Source organism: Poecilia reticulata, chromosome 14 (genome assembly GCF_904066995.2).
Source record: "Poecilia reticulata chromosome 14, P_reticulata-male-v2, whole genome shotgun sequence".
Classification (NCBI taxonomy): Eukaryota; Metazoa; Chordata; class Actinopteri; order Cyprinodontiformes; family Poeciliidae; genus Poecilia; species Poecilia reticulata.
Genome location: NC_088843.1, coordinates 94,032 through 118,985, shown reverse-complemented (window position 1 = coordinate 118,985; position 24,954 = coordinate 94,032). Strand labels below are relative to the sequence as shown.

Below are 24,954 nucleotides of genomic sequence, written 5' to 3'. Positions count from 1 at the left end.
TTTAAATATTCTATCTAAACATGTCAGAAACATTAAAGGACGTTTATCAAATATTTATGCAGATAATTAATGGAGGCTCTTGTTTTGTAGATGTTTACATTTATTTTATCACATGCAGTTATTCTTATTCAATGTCTTTTACATGATTTTGAATATTTTAACATGTTACTGTTGAAATGAAGCGTTGGCTTCATTTGATTCACCTGAAATAAACAAGTTAAACTGAATCTTAAAGTTCTGCTGCAAACGAAGGAAACCTGTAAAAACTGCTTCCTGTTGGTGATTTTTGGAAAATCTCCTTTTGCTCATTTCAGTTGCCAACATCAACATTTGCAGACGAGAAGGTTCATTTTGTTCCCCGGTAAAGAAACGATAATCTGTCGGCTCTCAGGAATGTGGAGATGAAGTTAATAACAAAGCTGAGGATCCAAAAGGTCCAGGAAACGTCACAGAAACGGTTTAATTCACTGAACCTTCACTGCTGCTTCCTCTAATCAACAGAACCAAATCTCTGCTGGACGTTTGACTTTAGCTTCATGTTGACTCGTCTCATTCTTTAACATTTATTTAAGTGTTTGTCCACAAACCAAACAGCCACCAGCAGAACTTTGTTTAGACCTCAGGTAATGTGTCCTTCAGCTGCTGCTTGTTTCCAGTAATCATTCACTTTGTTGCAAGAAGAAAAAACTCTTTCCAACCGTTTCATGAACAGAAACGTTCAGCTGTTCAGGTTTCCACTCGTTTACGTCTCATTACCTCAAACTTTGGCGTTTTTCAGCTCATTTAACACAATTATCTACAACGTCCGTCTTCAGCGGAGACCAAACTGCTCATTTTAATCAAAAAGGTCGTTTGCTGAAGAATAAAACACTAATTAAACCAAAACTGTACAAATGTATAAATTTGCCTTTAAGAAAAATAAACATTTGTCTGTAAAGGAGTTTTACCCAGAATTCATTAAAACCTCCAATTAATCACCTTTTGCTATCAATTATTAATCAGTTAATGAAAATAAATTAATAATCTACAAAAAAATCAAGCGTACACTAAAAAGGGTTGTTGCATTTTTTGGTAATAACATTTTTATTGTGTTATTTAAAAAAGGAATTGAATTACTTGTTTATTTACATCTTTTAATGAATTTCTAACATTGTTTAAAAAGGTTAAAGTGTTTAAATAAAGACTGAATGTCAAAGTCGCCTGATTCATCAGTAGTTCAGTTATTTAACACAATAACTGTCAGTTTCATCACCAATCAGGTTTATTCAGGTTGACAGAATCTTATTTTTGGGGTATCAGAGTAACGGGGGTTGGATACAAACGTAAACCACATTTTCTGATTTTATTTAAAAACATCACCTGTAGAGAATGAGAAGCTCTAAATCTGATCAAAATGACACATTAAATACATGTTAGTTATTAATACCAGTCGATTCGTAGCATTTTCCTGATTACATAAATTACCAACTGCAATATTTGGGTCTTTTTCTGACCTGCAGGTGTCAAAATGTTGATTTCATATTTATAGAGAATCGATCAGATAATTCCCATCATGCGGTAGTTTGACCTTCATCGTGTCCTTCAGACGGCCGTAAATCTGGGCTTGTGTGAAGCAACAACAACCGTAAAGGAAGGAAACCAACGTCACCTTGTTGTTCCCACCTGCGGACAGGTGAGGGAGGGAACCGGATCACAGATTACGCTCGGCTTTGTCTGGCTCCGCTCCTCACTGTGCCAAAGTTCAGAACAATCTGAGGAAGACGACGCTGAACTTCAGCTCTCAGAGGACGAGCTGCTCACAGGTGAGTCCGACTCAGATTCATGTTTATCTGCTGAGGAAACGGGTCTAAAAACGTTACATGTCACAACGTCAGATTTTATTTCTAATAACATTCAGTTGGTGATTCTGACAAACTCGGATCAAAATAAAGAATCTTTTATAGAAATACTGAACAGTGTTTTATGTTTCTTATGTTTTTTGTCACTTTTCCATTTTTCAGGCCATCAAACAAAATTTGATATCAGACAAAGAAAAAGTGAAAAAAGACAAAATCCTACCAAGTTTCTTTTTCTCTAGTTTCTAGTGCAGATATCCTGGTTCACCTGAAAAAAGACAAAACAAACATTCAGATAAAGGAGTTTATTTTAATTCCTTCATTTGAATTATTTCACTTAAAACCTGGGAAAATGTCACGTTATCAATAAACTATTTGCCAGTTTAACTCAAACTTTTGATCAATATTAAGAATTAAAAACAAGCTCCTTCCTATCTCGCTGAAACGTTGGTCATAAATTAGTTTTGTCTCATTTCAAGTGGACTCGACCAAAAATATGTGTTTTTACAGTGAAGAAGCTTCCAAACCAAGTGAGAAAATAATGGACCAGTCAAAGTCTGTAACATCACTGAGGAGGAATTTTGAATCATTTATTTGGTCTTTAAGCCTTGACATCCCCATCATAGCCCTTTACTTTGACTAGGACACTCCATAATCTTCATTCATAGTTGGATTTGTGTTTTTAATGATTGTTCTGCTGCGAAACTCAAGTTTACTTTAAGATCAAAACAAACTAAAATTAGAAAATGAAAGAAAGCAGAATTTATGTTTGCAGCACGGTGGTGGAGGAATGATGATCTGGGTTTGTTCTGACTTTGAAACATGCAGCTATCATTTCATCTGCAGCAGTTTCATGTTCTTTCTGACTGACCTTCAGTTGCCGTGTTTCCGACGCCAACGGCTCTGATATCATGTTAATCTTTAACATTTGGCCTTTAATGGTTAATGTTTCAGCTGTAAAGTGTTGAGTTCACAACAGCAGGAAGAGTTTCTGGGTCCATCCAGGCCTTTCTGGCTGCTGTAGCTTAGCATCGGGCTGACGGTGCTCATGTTAGGCCACCTTTAAATCGGGCTCAGCGACGGACGGACGACCTCTGACCTCCGACATTAAACCCTGTGGATTAAACAGCTGTAAGGAGTTTGGTGATTTCTCTTTATTGTTTAATCCCTTCCACCACAATGCAAACATTTTAAATCACTCCAAATATGTTTTTCTGTCCTGCATTCTGATCGGTTCCTAATCAATAACTGATTTAGCTCAGCGCTCACTGAACCAAAGTCACGATTAAACGAATTAAGACTTTCAGACATTAGAAGAGAGTCTGGATCTGTGGAAGCAAAAACATTATGAACACTTTGTCCATTACATGTTATGAGAACATTCATGTTTTCTGTTGCTCTTCAATCTGCAGTTCCTGCTGAAGCAAAGCATCATGGTCAACAGGAAGTCAGAGGCCCAGCGAAGGATCGTGTCCAAAGACGGTCACAACAATGTTCAGATCGACAACGTGGAAGGAATGGTCAAGCTCTACCTGCACGACATCTGGACGACGGTGGTGGACATGAAGTGGCGCTACAAGCTCACTCTGTTTGCCTCCACCTTCCTCATGACCTGGTTCATCTTTGGAGTCTTCTTTTTCTTCATCGGCATGGGGAACGGAGATTTTGACACTTGGCGCAATTCTACCCACACAGCCTGCGTGACGAATGTGGGCACTCTCACCGGAGCCTTCCTGTTCTCTCTGGAGTCGCAGACCACCATAGGTTACGGTTTCCGGCACATCTCTGAAGAGTGTCCTCTGGCGATCTTCACGCTGGTGGCTCAGCTCGTCATCACCGGCCTGGCTGAGATCTTTGTCACCGGGGCCTTTCTGGCCAAACTGGCCCGACCCAAGAAGCGAGCAGAAACGATAAAGTTCAGCCAGGTGGCGGTGATCTGCAGGCACCAAGGCAAGCTGTGTCTGATGGTGAGAGTGGCCAACATGAGGAAGAGTCTGCTGATTCAGTGCCAGCTCACCGGAAAGCTGTTTCAGTCCAACGTGACAGAAGAAGGAGAGAAGACGCAGATCCACCAGAGCTCCGTAGATTTCTACATGGACACCAGTGGAGACTGTCCGTTCCTGATCCTCCCGCTCACCTTCTACCACATCATCGATGAGAAGAGCCCGTTGGCAGGACTGACCCCAGAAACCCTGAGCAACCGAGACTTTGAGCTGCTCATAACGCTCAACGGCACCATGGAGTCGACCGCGGCCACGTGCCAGAGCCGCAGCTCGTACATCCCTCAGGAGATCCTGTGGGGCTACGAGTTCACGCCGGTGCTGTTCAGCTCCTCCAACTGCCGCTACGTTGTTGATTTCAACTTTTTTGACAAAATACAAGTGAGCAACGACTCCGCCTGCTCTGGCAGCAGCACAGGAAAGATGTGACTGAAGCCAGACTGAGAGGACATGGTGGGGATGTTAGTTTTACAGTGCTGTGATCTCCCATCGACCTCATTGATTATTGATTGTTAACGTGTTTTGCAGTTCATACCTTTGCAATTTTGATCATTTCACACCCGACATTTTGGGCATCAAATGGTACGTTGGGATGTTTCACCATTAGAACCAGGGAGAAGATTTGAACCTACAGATTATTTAAATGAACTTTCCACGTCACAGTCTTACGTAAAAAAAGACAAAATCAGTCACAGGGACTTAGTTATTTTGGTTTGATCAGAGGTTTGAATCTGTCATATCTTAGAACAAAGGGAAACAAAGTTTTCAGATAATAAACCCCATAATTTTAGTAGATGTGTATAAAACGGTTTGTTTACAGTTACTAAGTCAATGCAAGATGGCGGATAGGAACTGTTTGGCAGTTATCACTATAATGTGAAAATGACACGATTTGGCCTCAAACCTGTTGTTTCTTTACCAACCTGAATACAACACATCTTTTTCAAACTGTGAATTCCATCATTTACATTTTTTTCTGAACTTTATGGCTGTTTGCTGAAAGCCAGGTGATTTTTTTTTAATTAAAGCATCAATTTATAAGTTCAACTTGTATTCGATAGTCAACATTTCCTTGATCCATGTAGAAAAAAATTAAAGGGGAAAACCTGCAAAGTTCAGATTCCAACCTGGAAACCAGAAAGTCCCTGAGTTCAAATTCAATATGGCTGCCGTTCAAGTAAAACAAACAGAAAGATGGAGAAATTAACCACTTTAGTGCTTTTCTGATTGGTTCTAACTCAGTGAAACTGGCTGACAAAAAACAAAACAATGTCCAGCGTTGATCTGTAGACACATTGTTTTTAGATGGAGACAAACATGTTCTGATTCGCTTGTCCTGCTAACTGGAGTTAGCTTGTTAGCACAGTTAACAAATCCCATAAGATTTCTGAATTGGAATTCTGTTGTGTAATCTTATATTTACATTAGTAAGTATAAAATTGTTATAAATGAAGTTATTTCCAGAGCCAAGTGACTTTAAAATGTGTTGTAACACTAAAATCAGTGTGGTATGTTGTGTGTTGGAAAGCTAATTTCTGGGACATTTATATTTTGCAGACAGATTTACTAAGAAATGACTTGATAATAATGACTTATGTGACGAGGTGAATAATGGGTGAGTTATGTAGACACCAAGACAAATGGAACCATTTTGTTTCTTAAATATTACTTTTACTGTTTTAACACAAGAAAAATAAAGCACTCAGATGTTCAAACCAAGTGTTGTGCCTTTGTATTTTCTTACACAGGAACCAGAACTGAAACTGATATTAAAACCGGACGGCACAGAGATCCATCAGAAAAACTGTTTGGCTTGATCACGGCATGGACGAAAATGTTAGCTTCCAGTGGCTAGCTTCCAGTGGCTAGCTTCCAGTGGCTAGCTTCCAGTGGATAGCTTCCAGTGGCTAGCTTCCAGTGGTTAGCTTCCAGTGGATAGCTTCCAGTGGTTAGCTTCCAGTGGTTAGCTTCCAGTGGATAGCTTCCAGTGGCTAGCTTCCAGTGGTTAGCTTCCAGTGGTTAGCTTCCAGTGGTTAGCTTCCAGTGGTTAGCTTCCAGTGGCTAGCTTCCAGTGGTTAGCTTCCAGTGGTTAGCTTCCAGTGGCTAGCTTCCAGTGGCTAGCTTCCAGTGGCTAGCTTCCAGTGGTTAGCTTCCAGTGGCTAGCTTCCAGTGGTTAGCTTCCAGTGGTTAGCTTCCAGTGGCTAGCTTCCAGTGGTTAGCTTCCAGTGGCTAGCTTCCAGTGGCTAGCTTCCAGTGGTTAGCTTCCAGTGGCTAGCTTCCAGTGGCTAGCTTCCAGTGGTTAGCTTCCAGTGGCTAGCTTCCAGTGGCTAGCTTCCAGTGGCTAGCTTCCAGTGGTTAGCTTCCAGTGGCTAGCTTCCAGTGGTTAGCTTCCAGTGGATAGCTTCCAGTGGTTAGCTTCCAGTGGATAGCTTCCAGTGGTTAGCTTCCAGTGGCTAGCTTCCAGTGGCTAGCTTCCAGTGGTTAGCTTCCAGTGGCTAGCTTCCAGTGGTTAGCTTCCAGTGGCTAGTTTCCAGTGGTTAGCTTCCAGTGGCTAGCTTCCAGTGGCTAGCTTCCAGTGGTTAGCTTCCAGTGGTTAGCTGAAGGACAAAGCAGGTCCAAGCTGCCGCTAACTGTCGCCTTCTGTTGTGGCAACACCGAGCTGCAGCTGCTGTCTGTATTTGGTCCAAACAGTCCGAGTCACAAAAAGCCGTGAAGGCCGGAAACAACAAACAAAACACATAAAGACATGTCGGATGTGGAAAAGGCGGATTTGGGCCTAAACTGGTATGTGAGTAATTCGGATGGAAATGGAGACAGGAAATGAGAAAGACATTGTGACTTCTTTACACTTATTGTTGTTAAGTATAATTTACATGATAAGTAACTGATTTACAATTATGGATAAGCTTAAATATGTTAAGCTTAAAACATGATGATTATTATTAATTTAATTTAACATGATTGTATATAATTATAAAAGCTGAAGTGAAACATTTAAGCGCGAGGCATGATTCATTTCTATAGAGCAAGTCTTTTATTTTGAAGTGTTACGACAACTTGTAGTGCAATAAAACAACCAATATAAAAAGGACAATATTTATTAGTACAAAATAAGAGGATGTATATTTGCAAAACAATAAGTAAACAAAATAAATGAAAAACAATGGAAAAAGGAAATCAAAAGGAACAGCAGGGTGCAGCAACAACTGCAGCGTCGATCAACCACACGCCCAGGTAAAGCACTTGTCAAATTACAACATGTAGTGTGGCCCTGATAACAAACAGTGGAAGGCGTGGGCCAACACACCTGGTCCAACCCAGAGGAGATTGACAATCTGCCACCAGTCCCGACAGCTTCCCTTTTATGGGCGCTCGAGATGTGGAGGCAGCGACCCCTGGTGGTTTCACCTGTTACATTCCCCCCCATCATTATGCATCGGCGACCCGACGATGTACATAAAAAACTATTGCCCAATAACTGAATCATTTCTTTAGCACAGGACAGGGCAGCCTGTAAGGGTTGGAATGCTGTCCAGCAGTTTTCCGAGCTGACCTCCTCGGCTCAGGGATGATGGCGGTGTCAATCTCCTGTGCGGGCTTTTTGCCAGAAAGAGGCTGATCATCAGAATTTACATCTACAGGAATAACATCATTCTCAGCCTCTGATTGAATCTCAGATTCAGGCAAATCCACCACTAGTTCATCACCCACCTCAATATCTGTCCGCACATCTTCCAAACCATTTCCCTGATACCCTTCCCCCCACTATTTTCAGGGACACTTCTAAGCTCGACCCTATGGACCTGACGGAGGGGCCCCTCCTGACCCACAGGTGCTATAGAGTACACTACCCCTCGCTCAGAAGGTGGACGAACCACTTGATAGGGAGTTGAATCATAAAAATCCTGAATTTTGCTGCGACCCCTCACTGAATGGTTTCTCGCATACACCAAGTCTCCTTCCAGAAAATCTGGCGCCACATCCTCATCCTGATGTCTCTGAGCCCTTCTACTCTCTACCTTTTGGTGCACCATTTCATAGGCAGCAGTGAGGGATTTTTGGTGCTCTTCAACCCACTCTTCCAAGGGCAGGTCAGGTCCTCCATCACTCTCACCCACACCCACAAATAAATCCACAGGCAACTGTGGTTTTCTACCAAACATCAAAAAGTAAGGCGTCATACCAGTGGATTGATGGACAGTTGTATTATATGCAAAGGTGACTTGGGGAATATGCCGGGGCCACCTGCGTTTCTGTTCAGGTGAAAGAGTTCTTAGCAAATCATGTAAAGTGCGATTAAAACGCTCACACTGCCCATTCCCCTCAGGATGATAAGGAGTGGTGCGGCTTTTCTCAATTTTATAAACTTTGCAGAGCTGATGAACCAACTTACTCTCAAAATTTCTCCCCTGATCAGAATGAATCCGGACAGGGGGCCCAAAAAGTTGAAACCAGTGCTTCACCAGTGCCTCTGCAACAGTACTGGCACGCTGATCTTTTGTGGGGACAGTCTGTGTAAACTTTGAAAAACATCAGTCATTACAAGGACATTTTCTCTGCCGTCTGTAGCAGGTTCTAAAACTGTAAAATCTATTGCCAGAATCTCATTAGGTCTAGATGCTTTAATTGTTCCCATATAGGTTTTAACTTTGGGCAACACAGCCTTTGACACCACACATCTCTCACAGTTTTTACACCACTGCTCTACATCCGAGTGCATATTGGGCCAATAAAACCGTGACTGAATTAGCTGCAAAGTCCGCTCCACCCCTGATGGCCATGATCATCATGAAGCGAACGGAGGACACCTTCCTGCAAACACTGAGGTAACACCACCTGTTCAACCTCAGTCTGCCCATCAGAGGCCTGAACACAGCGATAAAGGATCGATTCTCGCTCCCTAAACCGATTCCACTGCCGAACCAATTTCCGGGTAACTTTATCAAGGTCATTCCTCTCTTTAGCATCAGGCATCCTACCCCTCGTCCAAAATTGCATAAAAGAACCGATGTTGGGATCCTTACGCTGCAATGTACACAGGTCAGCACCTGACAAACCAGGTAAGACACTGATCTCTTCCTGTACTCCAGCAAACCCCTCACATATACCAGAGCCAGCCCCTGCTTCTCTATGTGTGGTATGCTGACGGGACAATGCATCTGCATTGGCGTTTTGAGAACCAGGACGATATTTCAAAGTCAAATCGAAAAACCACCAATAAACCTCCGATAGTAACTGGCAAATCCCAAAAATGAACGAAGTTCAGCTAAAGTAGCAGGTTGCCTCCAGTCACGTACTGCCGCTACCTTGTCTGGGTCAGTAGAGACCCCCTCTTCTGACACCACATGACCCAAATATCTAACCCTCTTCTGAAAAAAATGACATTTTGACAACTTAACCTTTAGCCCCTGGGTTTCTAGTCTGGAAAATACCTGATTTAATCTTTCCAAATGTTGTTCCACTGATGATGAAAAGACAATTACATCATCTAAGTACAGTAGTAATGACTGGTACCGGCAATCTCCAAACAAGCGCTCCATAAGACGTTGAAAAGTACTGGGTGCGTTACACAATCCAAAAGGCATGCGATTAAACTCAAATAATCCAAATGGAGTGCAAAAAGCTGTTTTTTCCTTGTCTTTCTCAGCCATCTCTACCTGACTATACCCACTTGCCAAATCTAGTGTTGTGAACCACTGTGCCCCAGCCAGAGCATCCAAGGATTCATCAATTCTGGGTAAAGGAAATGCATCCTTTCTGGTTTTAGAGTTTAGTTGTCTATAGTCCACACACATGCGCAACGTTCCATCCTTCTTCTGAACTAAAACTATTGGTGAAGCATATGGACTGCTGCTTTCCCTAATAACATGACTTTGTAGTAGCTGTTGAATATGATTGCGAACTAAATCATACTGAGAAGGGACAATGCGTCGATAAGGTTGTCGCACTGGTGTTTCATCCAGCAGGGGGATCTCATGGGTTATTAAGTTTGTACTACCCACATCCAGATCGCTTCTGGCAAATACTTTGTTATATTTAACAACAATTCCTTCGCCTGTTGTTTCTCTTTACCCTGCAGGTTTTCAAACTCGGGCAAATTCAAGTCTGTGTTAGACACAGTAGTTTCATGACTAGCAATTAATGCCATACAACTGTGAGAGTCAACAGAAACCTGAATCTTAGAATCATCTGTCACCAGAGTAGCAGTTTGAACAGTGGCCACAACTCTACGAGGTGTTAACCACACATCAGATTTTCCTACATTAGTAATGGGAATGAAGGCACCACCCTTTGCCGCCTTCACTAAAGAAGGTGAAACCAACAATCCCTCCGGGAGGCTACCCCTTCAGGACCCAGAGGTTCAACAAACAAATCGATTGGTTGGTGTAACGGCATCTGTGGGCATGTCACTGGCACATGACAGAGGCTACCAGCTGGAACACAGAAAGGTTTCTTACCCTGCACTCTGACCTGATGAGGATCAGGGGAGCTGACCATCACTTCCATCATTTGGCAGTATCTCAGCATTCTTCATCCCCGAGGTGCTGACTTGTGTACAGTTGCTTCCCAAAGGTCAGAGCCATACAGCCTATACAGCTCGTGGTAAAGAGGTTCAAACACATTCATCCCCAAAACACCAGGTACATTCAGTTTCTTTTGTCTCATGTAGCTGTCTGTTGGATCCTCAACTATTAATACACCTCGACAAGGAAGCAACACCCCCAACACAACAACATCAAGCTCCACATAGCCATGGTAAGGAATCTTTAACCCATTTGCTGCCTTTAAACCCAACCAACCACAGTCCTTTAGTTCTTTATCAGACAAATGAGAAAAATTGTTTTTAAAAAAACTTTCTGTTACAGTGGTCACCATAGAGCCGCTGTCCAACAAACAATTTATCCTCACCCCAGCAAAATCCACCTCCCCCTGTGGACATTCACCAACTAAATTACATGGACTTGATTCATTGTCAATAGAGCCATGAAAACTGCCCACCAATGTTTGGCTCTGCACACTGGCGGGTTCTAGTTTTCCGTTTGCTTAGGAGAAATAGCTTGTTTAGGCTCAGTGCTAACAAAAGCCGTACAATTTCTGGCAATATGCCCACTTTGTTCACATCTGAAACAAATTGGTTTTCCATCAGCAGTGCGTCTAGGACGAAAATTGCGAGTTCTAGGGGGAGGTAAAGTTTGAGGGGCCAAAGCCTTCATGACCAGTTCTAACTGGGCCTGCTGAGCTTTTAACAAAGTCAACAATTCCCCATATTCAGAAGTGCGAGAGACTGAGCTTTCACAGGAGACAAACCTTTCGTCAAGAATTGGATTATTAGATTTGTGTTTAGATGACTGATTTTCATGTTGTGCCATCCACCTAATGGCCTCTCCTCTAACATCACGAATCGTCCATTCCGGATTAACATGAACCAGATCTCTTAGCCTCATTCTAAGAGCCTGTTCTCTCACACCATCACAGAACTGGTCACGTAGATCTGTAGAGGAGTTTAAGGCTGCTTGTGCATCATTTTTTATTATCTGATCCATAAGGTCCATAAGAGCATGAGAATAATCAATCAATGATTCTCCTTCAAATTGTTTACGGTTAAAGAATCTACGCTGTAGTGAAATTCTTGAATGCATACAACCATAAACATCTCTAAGAACATCAAAAATACATTTCACATTCTCCCTTTGAGCTGCTGGTAAGAATTTAATTTCAGTCCGAGCAGCGCCCTCTAGATGTTCATAGATAATCTGCGCACGTTCTTTTCTGTGTTTCCTCTTGTTTGCACATAGTCTCTCATCAATTCAATCCATTCGTCCAAAGTCAGCGACTCTGCACTATCCAGTTTCCCAGAAAATAGTGACAGTTTCTTATCCTGCTGCACATAAATAACCGGATTGTGCCTTACAGGTTCTGTAGCTCCTGAAGACGTTGACGGTCTTTCCGAGTCCATTGCTGCCAACGTCGCCAGCTGGCGTTCCAGATCCTTTATTCGCTGCGACATGGCCTGCTTATCGCGCTCATCCCCGGCTTCAGCGCCACTCGATACGTCCATGTTGATGCCTTATGTCACCAGCGAGAACTTCACCCCGCTGCCCCCTGCTGTTCCTTAATAACTTAAATCATACAATTAAAAAACAAAAATAACTTCCCGCAATCGTTTGCCAAACAACGCCAAGTGTTACGACCACTTGTAGTGCAATAAAACAACCAATATAAAAAGGACAATATTTATTAGTACAAAATAAGAGGATGTATATTTGCAAAACAATAAGTAAACAAAATAAATGAAAAACTATGGAAAAAGGAAATCAAAAGGAACAGCAGGGTGCAGCAACAACTGCAGCGTCGATCAACCACACGCCCAGGTAAAGCACTTGTCAAATTACAACATGTAGTGTGGCCCTGATGACAAACAGTGGAAGGCGTGGGCCAACACACCTGGTCCAACACACCTGGGCCAACACACCTGGTCCAACACACCTGGTCCAACACACCTGGTCCAACACAGAGGAGATTGACAATCTGCCACCAGTCCCGACAGCTTCCCTTTTATGGGCGCTCGAGATGTGGAGGCAGCGACCCCTGGTGGTTCCACCTGTTACAGAAGAATGCTTAACAGGATGTGGTTGTCTGTTGTCACTGTCTTGCTTCTGTTGATTTTGGTTGCTAGGTAACGAGCAGCCGTCGCCGTTTTCTCAATAAAAACTGAACAGAAACGTCCGAGCCTCCGTCTTGATGGAAGAAGGTTTCGCTCCGTAACGGCGGATTTTGAAGGAGGAAATCAAACAGGTGAAAAAAGGATAGTTAGGAGGAAAGCTGTGAGGGAGGAATTTAAAATAATATTAAAACTTAAAGATGAGGAAGAACAGGATAACATCAGCCCCATTGTCATCACAGACCCTGACTGATTCTATGACATTGCTGACTATTTTTTTCAAAGACGCCCATAATGGACCTGAAAGCCCCACGTGGCTCCATGTCTCACATTAACTCCTCAGAGCTAATAGCTTCTATGGGATTTTCATTTCCACTGACTCTCTGCAGAGCATTTCTGAGTCGATTAGTTTAGCATTTCTGCCGGATTTTCACTAAATATCAGCCACAACAAGGGAGCCAACAAGTTCATGTCGTCTTTCTGGACGACATCAAGATGTTTTAGCCACATGATGCCTCCAACATTGTGCAGCTAAATGCTACCAGTCGATGAGGCTGTACTTGGCTAAAAGGTTTTCATAATGGATGTTTATTCTTGACTTTATTTTTTTCATTCACTAAACACAAAGAAAGCAAAGCAATAATACTGACACCAGCAGAAACTTTGTTCTTATTGATGCTACGACGGTTGAGCTGCTAATGCGGTCAATGTGAACAAGCTTTGATCCAAGCAAGACTTTTGGAAATCTGTGAATTTTAGTTCCACAAACACGATCAGGATACCTGACATCACCTGTACAGATGACATCACCTGTACAGATGACATCACCTGTACAGATGACATCACCTGTACAGATGACATCACCTGTACAGATTCCCACTGATGGTGGAGAAACATTCTTTATCGAGTCCTGATGCAAAAACCTTCTGTCGGTCTGCTAGTCACAGTGAACACTAGCATGAGTTTGTGAGCCGGTGACCCACGTGGTAGCTGCGCTGTGACGTAAGATGGGCATCAGCCAATGAAAGGCGGGCCCTGTGTTAAGGTCCAGGGTTTTCCTCCGGTCCCAATCATCATCAGTTCTGATGATGTCACATACACAGCGAGTCCACAATGTCTTAAAATTGTATTATTTTTTCCTGTACTCTTTAAAATACAAATGATGAATTGCTCTGTTGTTCTTTTTGCAGGTTTCTGTAAAGTGCGGTGAACCGGAATGTTCTGGTTGATCCTCACGGTTCTGAGGGAGAAACGTCAGTTTGTCTGCAGGGAACTGGAATAACGTGACGTTGAATTAAAGCGACACTCTGGTGAAGTTTTCTCCTTTCCTCTAAAGGGTACCTATCGTTTTATTGTGCTAATTTTCATAAGCATGTTGTCTGTAAACTTTGAATGTATTGACAATTTGTACAATTTTGTTTTAGTATATTGGCTCTTGAAAAATGTAACATTTTATTTGACGGTGGAAAAGACTGAAATGATGACGTCATAAACATGACAGAACTGTGTCATTCAGTAAATAATGACGTTTATTGAGAAGCTGCTTTGGATTAAAAGTATTAAAAATACCAACTTCGCCTCATTTTGTAAATAATGATATTCTAATGCAAAGTCAGCATTTTTAATGCAACTTTTAAAGTAACTTTGTATTAAAATGTCATTATTTACTGAATTACGCTTCATGACAACATTCATAAAGACGCCTTCATGTTCATGACATGTCAGTCTTATTAACACCCCATCAAATAAAATGGTAACATATTGAAATGTAGTTAGTTTCACCTGTGATGGATCCTTCTGTGTTCTGGTACCTGATGGGTTAATTATCCTGCTTTGCCACTTTGTGCTTCATAAAGACATTAAATAACTAAAGTTACTTCAGGAGCAATTATAATAAACCAGAAGTGTAATCGTAGCACACTGTAATCACTAGTATATAAAATATGTAATGCCAATATACTTCCAAATGTATTTCAATCACAAAAATAGTTCAAATAAATAAACTAATCAAGCATATTAAAAAGCAGTTTACTTGAAGTACTCAAGTTGTTCAAAAAGTTTGTTGAAGTACTTAGTATACTTTAAATTGTGATTTCATACAATTTAAATACTATTAAAATACACCAAGCACAAAATTAGTTGTTCCAAAATGTCACAGTTTAACTGATCAGTCCGACTTGAACTATGTTCAAATTCAGCATTAATTTTTCACCAGGTTGTGATTCAAGCTGCTGCCATCAACTAGTTGATTGTTTTTGACAATATTCTGCAGATATTTTCCACTGTTGCTGTTTGTTCTGTTTGTGAACATCTGGAGGAAATCAACCCGCCTGGTTTCCGCAGCAACTGCTTGTCATCTGAAACCAAAGTGGGGCCCCCTAGTGGGCAACATGTGAAATGTCAGGAACGACCACATGGAAATGAGGGATTTAATAGACCATGAAAATAATCAGACTGACAATTAAAGACTATTTAGAGAAACGAGAACATAATGTGCTGAATCAGAAACCAAACATGTTTTAACTGATGAGAAACTGCATGATACACATTTCAGTTCTGAAACTTGAGCCAACAGGAAAAACAAAAACATGCACAGCGCCCCCTACAGGCTTATTTTAATCAAATGGAAAATCACATTTTCAGATCATGTCTGATCTGAAAACTTAATGGTTAAAATATTAAATGTACATAAATCTGGTTTCCTTCAACAACTTAAAAACAGCCAAAAACAATCAAAGAGATTTTTTCAGCTTTGCTTTAGAATCAGCAGCTTTAAGAGCCTGGAGGCCATTTGGTCATGATAGCTACACGTTTAAACGATGATGCTTCCATTCTTCAGAGATCGACCCGTCCTAAAATCCCAGACTGGATTCTGGCGCCTGGTTGGCCGTGCGGACGGCGCCGCGGGTCACTGCGGCGGGTTGGCCGTGGCCGCCCTCAGGACGCCTCGCAGCACCTTGTAGTGGCTCAGCGGCTGGTTCTCTTTGGGGGGGAAGCAGGGCCCGCGCTCGGTGGCGTAGGAATACGGAAAGCGCAGAACCCAGAAGCCGTCGTTCGGCAGCGTCACCTCCGTCTGCTCGGGGTGGAAGATCGGGCAGGGAGGAGGACCGGGCTGCACCTGCAAGCAGAAAAACTCAAACATCACAATTCAATTCCCTTCAGGTTGAACCAGCAGAGCCAGCAGATCAAGAGCCAGAGGTTCGTTTTAGGACAGGGCCAGAGAGTAAACATTATTTAAATGAAGTTTGTACCATCAGCAGCTAAAGACACAACTCTCTCAATAACGGCTTCGTCATGAATGTCCGTGGCCCTCCTGGCTTGCCGTAGTTTACCTGGGGGTTCAGGGTAATCTCCAGCGGCGCGTCGGGCACCACGACGAAAAGCCGAGCCAGCTGAGCGAAGTGCGGCTTCAGGCCGCGGCCCTGGGCGGGCGACGGGACGTAGAGCGGCATGTCGGCGTTCAGCACCCTGCTGGCTGGATCTTTGGCGCCGCCCGGCCCCAGCGCCTTAACGATTTTGTCGGGTCCGCTGCTGATGAAGCGCCGGCCCCGGCCGTCTTCATACTCGAACCCCACGAAGGCCCGCGCCGCATCATCCCTCCGGCGGCTGCGGCCCGGCCCGGCGCCGCCGCGCTTCCCCACCAGGTTCTTGTTGGGCGCCGGCCAGGACGCCGTCCCTCCGTCTAGAGGCTCCGCGGGGCCAGCGTCCTCCTCCGAGCGCGAGCGGATCACCAAGTCCCACGGCAGCAGGAAGGAGGAGCCCGGCAGGAAGCCCGGCTGCTCCAGACCAGTGTGGCAGTTGTAGGACTTTGCTGGTCCCAGTTTGAGCAGAGACCAGCTGGAGAACTTTGGGAGGAGACCTTTGGGACAGGCGGAGTGCGTCATTCCTGGAGACCAAGACACAAACAGTTACAGGCCTGAACACCAGATTCCACCTGTTCTGCTTTGGTCATTGGATCTGGCCAAATACATAACTTTAAAACATTTTATTAAGATATATTCATATATAAACCAATCATTTTATATACATAAAACATTCACCCTTTCAACTTTTCAACCTTTTGCCGCTTTTCAGGCTTCAACCCTAAAGATCTAAAATCTTTATTATTTGTGAAGAATCAACAACAAATGGGACGAAGTTTCTCGGCAGCAGCGGTTCTGACTGCATGGGACGAACAGAAACTCGCAGAGGGACACAAAGCGAAGGCCGACAGGCGGATGACGTCATCATTTACGTCAACAACTCGCCGGTGTTCCCCTAAGCGACTCGGCCGCCCTACCTGGCAGGTACTCCACGGTGGACGGCTGGCGGTCCACGAGGCTCGGCCTCTTGGGTTGGACCGGGCCGTCGGCCGCATCTGCGTCCGCGTACGCCCCCAGGCTGTCGGTGGACTGGCCCAGGCTGAGCGCCAGGCTGAGGCTGGCGTCGCCCGGCGTGTGGCTGTGAGCCGCGCTCGGCTCCTTCGGCCGCTCCCCGTCAGCCGACGTCTCTGACGGCGGCCGCTGGGCCCGGTCCGAGGCCGGCGCCGGGTCCGGAGTGCTGGGCTGGAAGACGGGGAAGTCGATCCGCTCCAGCTTCCCGCAGCATTTCTCCTCCAGGTTCTGAGCAGAAGAAACAAACTGAACCTGTTTTCCTCCAGGTGGAAACAAAACGGGCCAACTGAGCGGTTAGACGGGCCGATACCGGTCCAATAGTTTCAGAACAATAAGGAAAACACCTCATTGTTAAAATACCACAGAGGGGATGGAACAAAGGAAGGAAAGATGAATTTGTAAAACAACTGTTGTTATTTATCAGAGAAGGGAAATGTTTCCATAAACATGAATTGTTCAAAAAGACGATTATTTTATTTCTATGATTTCAGTTCAAAGTCAAGTTCAAAGAAATGTTCTCTAAACAGGAAACGGACTCCACTTCCTGTCCGGTCTGTCAGAAGTTGCTCTGCAGCGTAGATATCTGGACATAGATTGAACTGGTCTGCAGCGTAGATCCTGACCTGGTAGAAGTCGTGGTTGGCAGCCTGGATGTCAAAGGGATCGTCTCGAGGCGCCTGCTTCCTGCCGCAGTTACAGGCACTGGTGGAGCGCCCCCTGCTGTTGTGGTTCATGATGGGCGGGTTGTGGTCCAGGTCCGGCTTCTCACCTGCAGAAATTACATTCATTTGGGAGGCAAACAGCTGATAGAATTATGATTAATTGTCAACTATTAGATTAACATTAATTCCAACTGATTAACTAATAATGTTCACTGAAACTTCCTTCATCGGCGCCGGGAGCCGCTAGGCGTAGCGCCCCGCGCCGGGAGCCGCTAGGCGTAGCGCCCTGCGCCGGGAGCCGCTAGGCGTAGCGCTCTGCGCCGGGAGCCGCTAGGCGTAGCGCCCTGCGCCGGGAGCCGCTAGGCGTAGCGCTCTGCGCCGGGAGCCGCTAGGCGTAGCGCTCTGCGCCGGGAGCCGCTAGGCGTAGCGCTCTGCGCCGGGAGCCGCTAGGCGTAGCGCTCTGCGCCGGGAGCCGCTAGGCGTAGCGCTCTGCGCAGGGAGCCGCTAGGCGTAGCGCTCTGCGCCGGGAGCCGCTAGGCGTAGCGCTCTGCGCCGGGAGCCGCTAGGCGTAGCGCTCTGCGCCGGGAGCCGCTAGGCGTAGCGCTCTGCGCCGGGAGCCGCTAGGCGTAGCGCCGGGAGCCGCTAGGCGTAGCGCCCCGTGCCGGGAGCCGCTAGCTGTCCGGCGGAGCGTCTGACCTGGCTGAGGCAGCAGGTGGAACTTGTGCACACAGTGTTGGTCCGTCAGGCTGCGCTCCTCACACAGCTGGTGCCCGTTGCTCCAGAACTTGTAGCAGTCTTCGTGAAGCTGCACTGCATAGCGTTGGAAGGCCACGCCTCGCGCGTGCTGGCTGTACACCCGCAGCGCCTGCGCCAGCTGGTTCTTGTGGACCGTGGTGGTGTAGTTGTGGGGGAGGTTGGACTGGTAGGCGCTGTGGGCCAGAGGCAGAGCTTTCTGACACCGGTTTTCTGAGAACTTTGTGTCGGCGTCGAGAAAGCCATCCAAGACCTTCACCTGGCTTTGGACCTTGGTGGCCAGCTCGGCCAGCTCCTCGTCTGTGTTGGAGATCAGGACCTGGTAGAGTCGGGAAGCCAACTGGACCCACTTGGTGAAGGTCGGCAGCTCAAAGTGGGAAGGTTGGGGGTTGCGGCCGACGCTGTCGTCGAAGCCCTTCTTGGTCAGAACCAGCTCGACGTGCTGCCAGAGGAATTCCTTCAGGCTGCAGTCCACCAGCTGGCCACCCATCGGGCCGCCGGACTCCCTGCTGCCGCTGGGCTGCCGAGCCGACCTACGCATCTGCTGGTACCTCCTCGGCCCGGTGAGGACCGGGGCGGAGTCCTGATCCGACAAGATGCAGTTGGACCGCAGCTGGCCGAGCAAAGCGCCCACCGGGTCGTGATCTGCTGCCGGGATCACGTAGACGAAGGCCTGGTTGGCGGGTACCGTGAACAGACAGTTGCTGCTTTGGTTGGTGAGGACTCGGCTTTTACGGAAGATCCGGTAGATCTGGTCCTCCAGAGCGTGCTGCAGACGCCTCCTCGGGGAATGCTTCTTGGGCTTTTCGGGGTTTCCTCCAGAGTCCGAGCCGTTCCCAGGGACCTTTGGAAAAGCAAAGAGAACGAGTGACTCTGTGAGCGGCAGACGGGCCATCGGGACGTTTCCTGCTGGCCAGGCCACTGCGGGGTCAGCCTGCACTCGAAGCTGCAGAATTTAACTTCTGTAGAAATATTTTTTTTTACATGTTTTGTTGAAACTGTTGCTATATTAGTTTGCTGTGAGGTAATGAATGAAAAAAATAAATGAAGCTCCTCTGTCTTCCCCCAGTGCTAACCAGAACAACCAATCAGCCGTTCATCCCAGTTTCCCCTTCCCCATTGCTCCCCGCTATGCTGCAGCTAGCATAGCCACCAATGATGCTGAGTGATGGATAAACGGTTTTCCTGTAATGGTTAGTTCTTTCTCCACCATTAGCACATTTAGCAGCACATACATGAAGTTAACTGACAGCGCTAAGCCCCACCTCCTGGCACTGATTGGTTGTTTTTGGTTGATCTCTTCAGCTAAAGGAGGAGGTCGATCTGCTCAGATTATCTGTCTCATAAACCATCGCAACACGGTGACAGTTTGAACAAATGTGGAAAAGACATTTTTATAAAAGTTACAAATTGCAGCTTTAACAAAATCAATCCATGCAGAGCAGGGAGACTCCAGGTGGCGCAGGTCGTTACGCTGAAGAGCCTGCAGGGATTCGCCTGCTCTGTGTGGGAACGTCGATCAGCCATCCGCCTGCATATCGATGAGAACGTGCTGAAGTTTCCTCAACAGGGAGGCCATCATAAATATTCATATTAACTCGTGTCTGATCCATGAATGTGCAGAAAAGATGTTTTCTGGCACTGAAGGAAGAACGAAGGGAGGGAGGGATGTTACTAAGTAATGGGCGGAATAAAAATATCTATCCATCCATTTTCTTGCACCCTTGTCCCTCAGGGGGTCGGGAGGTGCTGGTGCCTCTCCAGCTGGCGTGCCGGGCGAGAGGCGGGTCACCTGGACGGGTCACCTGGACAGGTCACCAGTCTGTCGCAGGGCAACACAGAGACACACAACCACACACACACCTAGGGTAATTTGGAGAGGAAATTAACCTGACAGTCATGTTTTTGGACTGTGGGAGGAAACCGGAGAACCTGGAGAAAACCCACCATGCACAGTTTATACCTTTAGCTCAGAGTTTCTCCCCCCTGGTCCTCAGTCCTCCTGCTCTGCATGTTCTAGATGAGCCTCTGTCCAGAACAGCTGATCCAAATGACTGCATGAACATCAGGTGCTGCAGAAACCAGTTCATCACCCAGAGATACAATCCAGGTGTTTCAGAAGGGAAACACCTGCAGGACAGGGAGCCTGAGGACCAGGGAGGAGAAACTGATCTGGAGAAACTCAAGACCCTTGAAGAAAATGAAGGATTTGGTCCCTTCAGGGTTTGGAAGGCCAATGACTGAAGCTTCAACATGAAATGAGAAGTGAAGCAGCAGAAGCTGCAGCTCAGACCTTCAGAGTCTCAGTCATCTGGAAGACGAACAGCAGCCGCGGAGGACACGGCCTGCAGTTCAGCTTCCACTCTTTGGACACCGCGCAGTCCTTGATGGCGGCCCGGATCAGCGGCAGGACCTTCTGCCGCAGGGCGTCCAGGGCCCGGAACAGCCGGTCGTAGGTCACATCGAAGGTCTGGCTGGGGTGGACCAGCAGCAGGACGTGGCACACGGAGAACATGTAGAGCAGGTGCAGGCAGTGCTGGCGGTCCAGGCCCTTCCACAGGTCGTGGGCGTCGGCGTGGCTGATCCCGGCGCTCAGGGACCGGCAGGCCCGCAGCAGCTCCCGGCTGTCGCAGACGGAGGACAGCAGCAGGTACAGGACCCGGTTCTCCTGGTCGTAGAGAGCCTGGACGTGGCTGTCCGATGAGTCGCCCTCCTCCGACCCGAACAGAGAAAAGATGTGTTTGTCCGCCAGCGTGTTGATGAGCGCCTCCTTCAGAGGCCCGGTCTGGGTGCTGCTCTTTCCGAACACACCGACCACACACAGCCCGTCCTCCCGGCGAGAAGCGTCCTCCTGCGGCTCCGCCCGAAGCAGAGCCCCGAGGTCCACCGGAGGAGCCATTTTCGCCTCCTTCATGACGGAGAACCGCGGAAGGAAAACAGAAACGGACCGTTTCCCAGCACACTTCCGGTCCCATTCACTATAAGGACCGGGTAGGAACCACGGCGTTGTTTAAATTAACAACCCCGTTTTGTAAAAATGTCACTCAAGATGTGATTAAACCTATAAATAAAACAAATTTAACAACACGTGGAAGAAAAAACCCACTAAGACCCTTTTTTTGTTTCACTTTCCATATTGAATTTTACAGCTTCACATACAGCAATCATTATTGCTATGAAGACACAGAGCACAGAAAGTTCAAGCAGATTTCTCCCAAAACCCCGAACACAAACCTGTCTGGGTCAGAAAACAAGACAAACATTCAGCAGAGATCAATCTCTGCAACAACATTTAGCAACACGACACACACACACACACACACACACACACACACACACACACACACACACACACACACACACACACACACACACACACACACACTCATTACAAAGAAGGCAGAGATATAAATAAAAACAAAATGTCAAATAAATAAAGAATAGAAAAAATGTTAATACACAGAATATATATTTGGTAAAAAATAAATAAGTAAATAAAAACTGGATATTTAGAGGGCCTACAGATAATTTACTTTTCTTCTGACTCAGGTAGCAAAGTCATGGTACCTACTACAGATAGGAAACGTCTCCATAAATTTACTGGTGGAACCGTTAAGTGCAAATCTGAGCTTTTCCACCTTGAGGTTGTATAGAACGTCTCTAACCCAGTGGTCATAAGACGGCGGGACGCTCAGTTTCCACTTGAGTAGGATAAATCTCCGAGCCAGCAGGGTAGTGAAGGCCAGGGCCTGCCTCAAAGAACGCGAAAGGCCCAGGTCTAGAGGGATGCCAAATATTGCCGATAATGGATTGGGAAGAATTGTCTGACTATTTGCTTCACTTAGTATCCTAAAAATGTTACCCCAATACCCGATTAGCTTTGGGCACGCCCAAAACATGTGGGTGTGGTTAGCTGGTGATTGTCCACACCTATTGCAAGCATCGCTGACTGATGAATACATTTTTGCTAATTTTGCGTTGGTGTAATGCACTTTATAGAATATTTTGCACTGTATTAAAACACGCCGGGCACAGATTGAACACTTATGAATTAGATTCCTGGCAGCCTCCCACTGCTCCTCCTCCCACGCTGTTTTAACAAGAGCTCCAAATCTTGAGGTGTTATTACTAATAGAATTATATAAAATGAAATACATTTTGTGCGTTGAGGATCTAATTGTAGGACAGTATCCAAAAGTGTTTCAGGTGGACGATTAGGAAAGTGCGGACATAATCCCTGGCCTGAAAGAACCGAAAGAGATGAGAATTGGGCAGTTGGAATTTAGATGAAAGTTCAGCAAAGGATGAAAAGGTATTGTTGCTATAAAGATCCTTTACAGCTCTGATCCCTCTGTCATGCCACCAGTTAAAAACCAAATCAGTGGATGAAGGCATAAAGTTGCAATTTTTGACTAAGGGAGTTTGTATCGAGGGTCCCTGCAGGCCAAACTGTTTCCTGAATTGGCTCCAGATTCTTAATGAAGTCCTGACTATAGGATTGTTCTCTACCAGAGAGACGGGAAGGGGGAGCTGAGAACAAAGCAGAGAGGACAATGAATGACGGCTAGATGCCCTTTGAATCTGCACCCAGGCAGGTGAAGCCTCAGCATCACACGCCCAATATAAGTTTCTGTACATTAGCTGCCCAGTAGTACTGCCTGAAGTTGGGAAGAGCAAGTCCACCCTCACGAGTTGAAGACTGCAACACTGATTTACGAAGTCTGGCAGGTTGTTTAAGCCACATAAATTGGGATATCTTCCTGTCTAATTTCTCCAAAAAGGTCTTTGTAATGAGTATAGGGACATGTTGGAAGAGGTATAAACATTTTGGGAAAATTGCCATTTTAACCAGGTTCACCCTTCCCAGCAGAGATAGTGGTAATAGGGAGGACCGGTCAAACTTTCTCCATGCTGTCTAATAACGGTGAGAAGTTCTTATTCATCATGTTAGACATAGAAGCACAGATGAATATCCCCAAATAACGAAACCCAGCTTCTGCCCATTTAAAGGGTGAGACTGGATGTGGAAGGTTCCTTGCCAGAGAGTTCAAGGGAAATAATTGGCTTTTCTGGTAGTTGAGCTTGTAACCTGAAAGCTCACTATATTGTTCTAGAATGTTAAAGAGCACTGGAAGAGAAGTATAAGGATCAGAAATGTATAAGAGCAAATCATCTGCATAAAGGGACACTTTATGGGTTACCCCAGATCCCAGAATTCCCTATTCCCAAAAATAGTAGACTCAAAGAGCTCTAGTTTTGTTTCAAGTTTAGTAAACGCCGCATTGAACTCCACTGATAGGGATTTTCTGTGGTCAGCTAGCGTAGCCGTCAGCACAGCCATGATGTTCCCCTCGTCTTTTTTCTGCTCTTCTTTTCTTGTTCTGCTGGTCATCGTCTGGTCTACTGGACGCCGTTCCAGTGCAGAAATATTGTTAAAAATAGCTTAACAAGCACAAAGTGAAAATTAGTAAAGTAGTAATGGTGGGAGCTTCTGAAAAAGCGTCTACTCCATCTTGCAGTCCACCCCTTTTTTTTTTATTATCAAAGAACAGGATTCATTGAATTTTTACACCTCTTCGACATTGAAATAAAGGGGATTTTTTCTAAACAGTTCAAGAAAGTCAGAGTTTATCCTCATAAAGAAACAAATTAAATAAAAGAAATTAATTATGGTGTAAAATGCTTACAGAATAAATAGTAAAGCGTTGGCTAATATATCCCAACTCCTGATGTCCAGTGGAATGCAGATTCAAACCCACAATCTAATGAGAGAAAATATTTTCAAAATTACTTCAAATACCCAAGAGTCAGCTTTGTCACCGATTCTGTTCATTACCTTCATGGACAGAATCTCTGACCAGCCGAGGTGTTGATCCGTTTTGGTGGCCTTAGGATCACATCTCTGCTTTTTGCGGATGATGTGGTTCTGTTGGCTTCATCAGATCGTGATCTGCAGCTCTAATGGAGCGGTTCGCAGCCGGGATGAGGCTCAGTGCCTCCAAATCCGAGGCCATGGTCTTGAGCCGGAAAAGGGTAGAGTGCCTTCTCCGGGTCAGGGGGGTCGTCCTGCCTCAAGTGGAGGAGTTTAAGTATCTGGGGATCTTGTTCATAATGAGGGAAGAAGGGAGATCGACAGGCGGATTGGGGCAGCGTCTGCCGTGAAGCGGGCGCTGTACCGGTCCGTCGTGGTGAAGAGAGAGCTGAGCCAAAAAGCGAAGCTCTCGATTTACCGGTCGATCTACGTTCCCACCCTCATCTATGGTCATGAGCTTTGGGTCATGACCGAAAGAATGAGATCACGGATACAAGCGGCCGAAATGGGTTTCCTCCTCCGCAGGGTGGCTGGGCTCTCCCTTAGAGAGAGAAGCTCGGTCATCAGGGAGGGACTCAGAGTAGAGCCGCTGCTCCTCCACGTCGAGAGGAGCCAGTTGAGGCTCGGGCATCTGGTCAGGATGCCTCCTGGACGCCTCCCTGGTGAGGAGTTCAGGTCCCACCGGGAGGAGGGGAGACCCAGGACACCTGGAGGGACGATGTCTCTCTATGGGAACGCCTTGGGATTCCTGGAGGACCTGGAAGAGGCTGGGAGGGAAGTCTGGGCCTCCTGAGGCTGCTGACCCCGAGACCCGACCCGGATAAGATGGATGGATGGATGGATGGATGGACTTCAAA

At 45.8% G+C, this 24,954-nt stretch overlaps 2 protein-coding genes and 2 long non-coding RNA genes across 5 annotated transcripts; 2 read left to right on the top strand and 2 right to left on the bottom strand.

Moving 5' to 3' along the window:
* The first annotated feature begins 1,285 nt into the window (after window positions 1-1,285).
* Window positions 1,286-5,748, top strand: kcnj15 (potassium inwardly rectifying channel subfamily J member 15). Its single transcript, XM_008401974.3, has 2 exons — window positions 1,286-1,802; window positions 3,248-5,748. The coding sequence occupies exon 2, from the start codon at window positions 3,269-3,271 to the stop codon at window positions 4,262-4,264; it is 996 nt and encodes a 331-aa protein (XP_008400196.2). The 5' UTR covers window positions 1,286-1,802; window positions 3,248-3,268; the 3' UTR covers window positions 4,265-5,748.
* A 1,169-nt stretch (window positions 5,749-6,917) lies between these two features.
* Window positions 6,918-12,459, bottom strand: LOC145554862 (uncharacterized). Its single transcript, XR_014090894.1, has 3 exons — window positions 12,337-12,459; window positions 10,294-12,280; window positions 6,918-7,106 (listed from the first exon to the last, which is right to left on the bottom strand). It is a non-coding gene; the product is annotated as an uncharacterized LOC145554862 (long non-coding RNA).
* A 6-nt stretch (window positions 12,460-12,465) lies between these two features.
* On the top strand, window positions 12,466-19,470 carry LOC145554863 (uncharacterized). 2 transcript variants are annotated; one of them, XR_014090896.1, is made up of 3 exons: window positions 12,466-12,631; window positions 13,688-13,807; window positions 19,355-19,470. It is a non-coding gene; the product is annotated as an uncharacterized LOC145554863 (long non-coding RNA). The 2 variants fall into 2 exon arrangements; XR_014090895.1 differs by lacking the exon at window positions 19,355-19,470 and having other exon boundaries at window positions 12,474-12,631; window positions 13,688-13,812.
* Window positions 14,913-21,247, bottom strand: smg8 (SMG8 nonsense mediated mRNA decay factor). Its single transcript, XM_081615652.1, has 6 exons — window positions 20,579-21,247; window positions 18,229-19,129; window positions 17,494-17,639; window positions 16,777-17,098; window positions 15,830-16,383; window positions 14,913-15,615 (listed from the first exon to the last, which is right to left on the bottom strand). Exons 1-6 carry the CDS (start codon window positions 21,197-21,199, stop codon window positions 15,406-15,408), a joined length of 2,754 nt encoding a protein of 917 aa, XP_081471778.1. The 5' UTR covers window positions 21,200-21,247; the 3' UTR covers window positions 14,913-15,405.
* Between the last annotated feature and the right edge of the window lie 3,707 nt (window positions 21,248-24,954).

Bases quoted from the DNA above. Each gene is read 5' to 3' on its own strand.
- kcnj15 (XM_008401974.3), top strand. From the start codon at position 3,269: ATGGTCAACAGGAAGTCAGAGGCCCAGCGAAGGATCGTGTCCAAAGAC.
- smg8 (XM_081615652.1), bottom strand. From the start codon at position 21,199: ATGAAGGAGGCGAAAATGGCTCCTCCGGTGGACCTCGGGGCTCTGCTT. The intron at 17,640-18,228 runs GTCAGACGCTCC...TAATTTCTGCAG, and splicing joins CCACCTGCTGCCTCAGCCAG to GTGAGAAGCCGGACCTGGAC. The intron at 17,099-17,493 runs GTCAGGATCTAC...TCTTCTGCTCAG, and splicing joins CCAACCACGACTTCTACCAG to AACCTGGAGGAGAAATGCTG.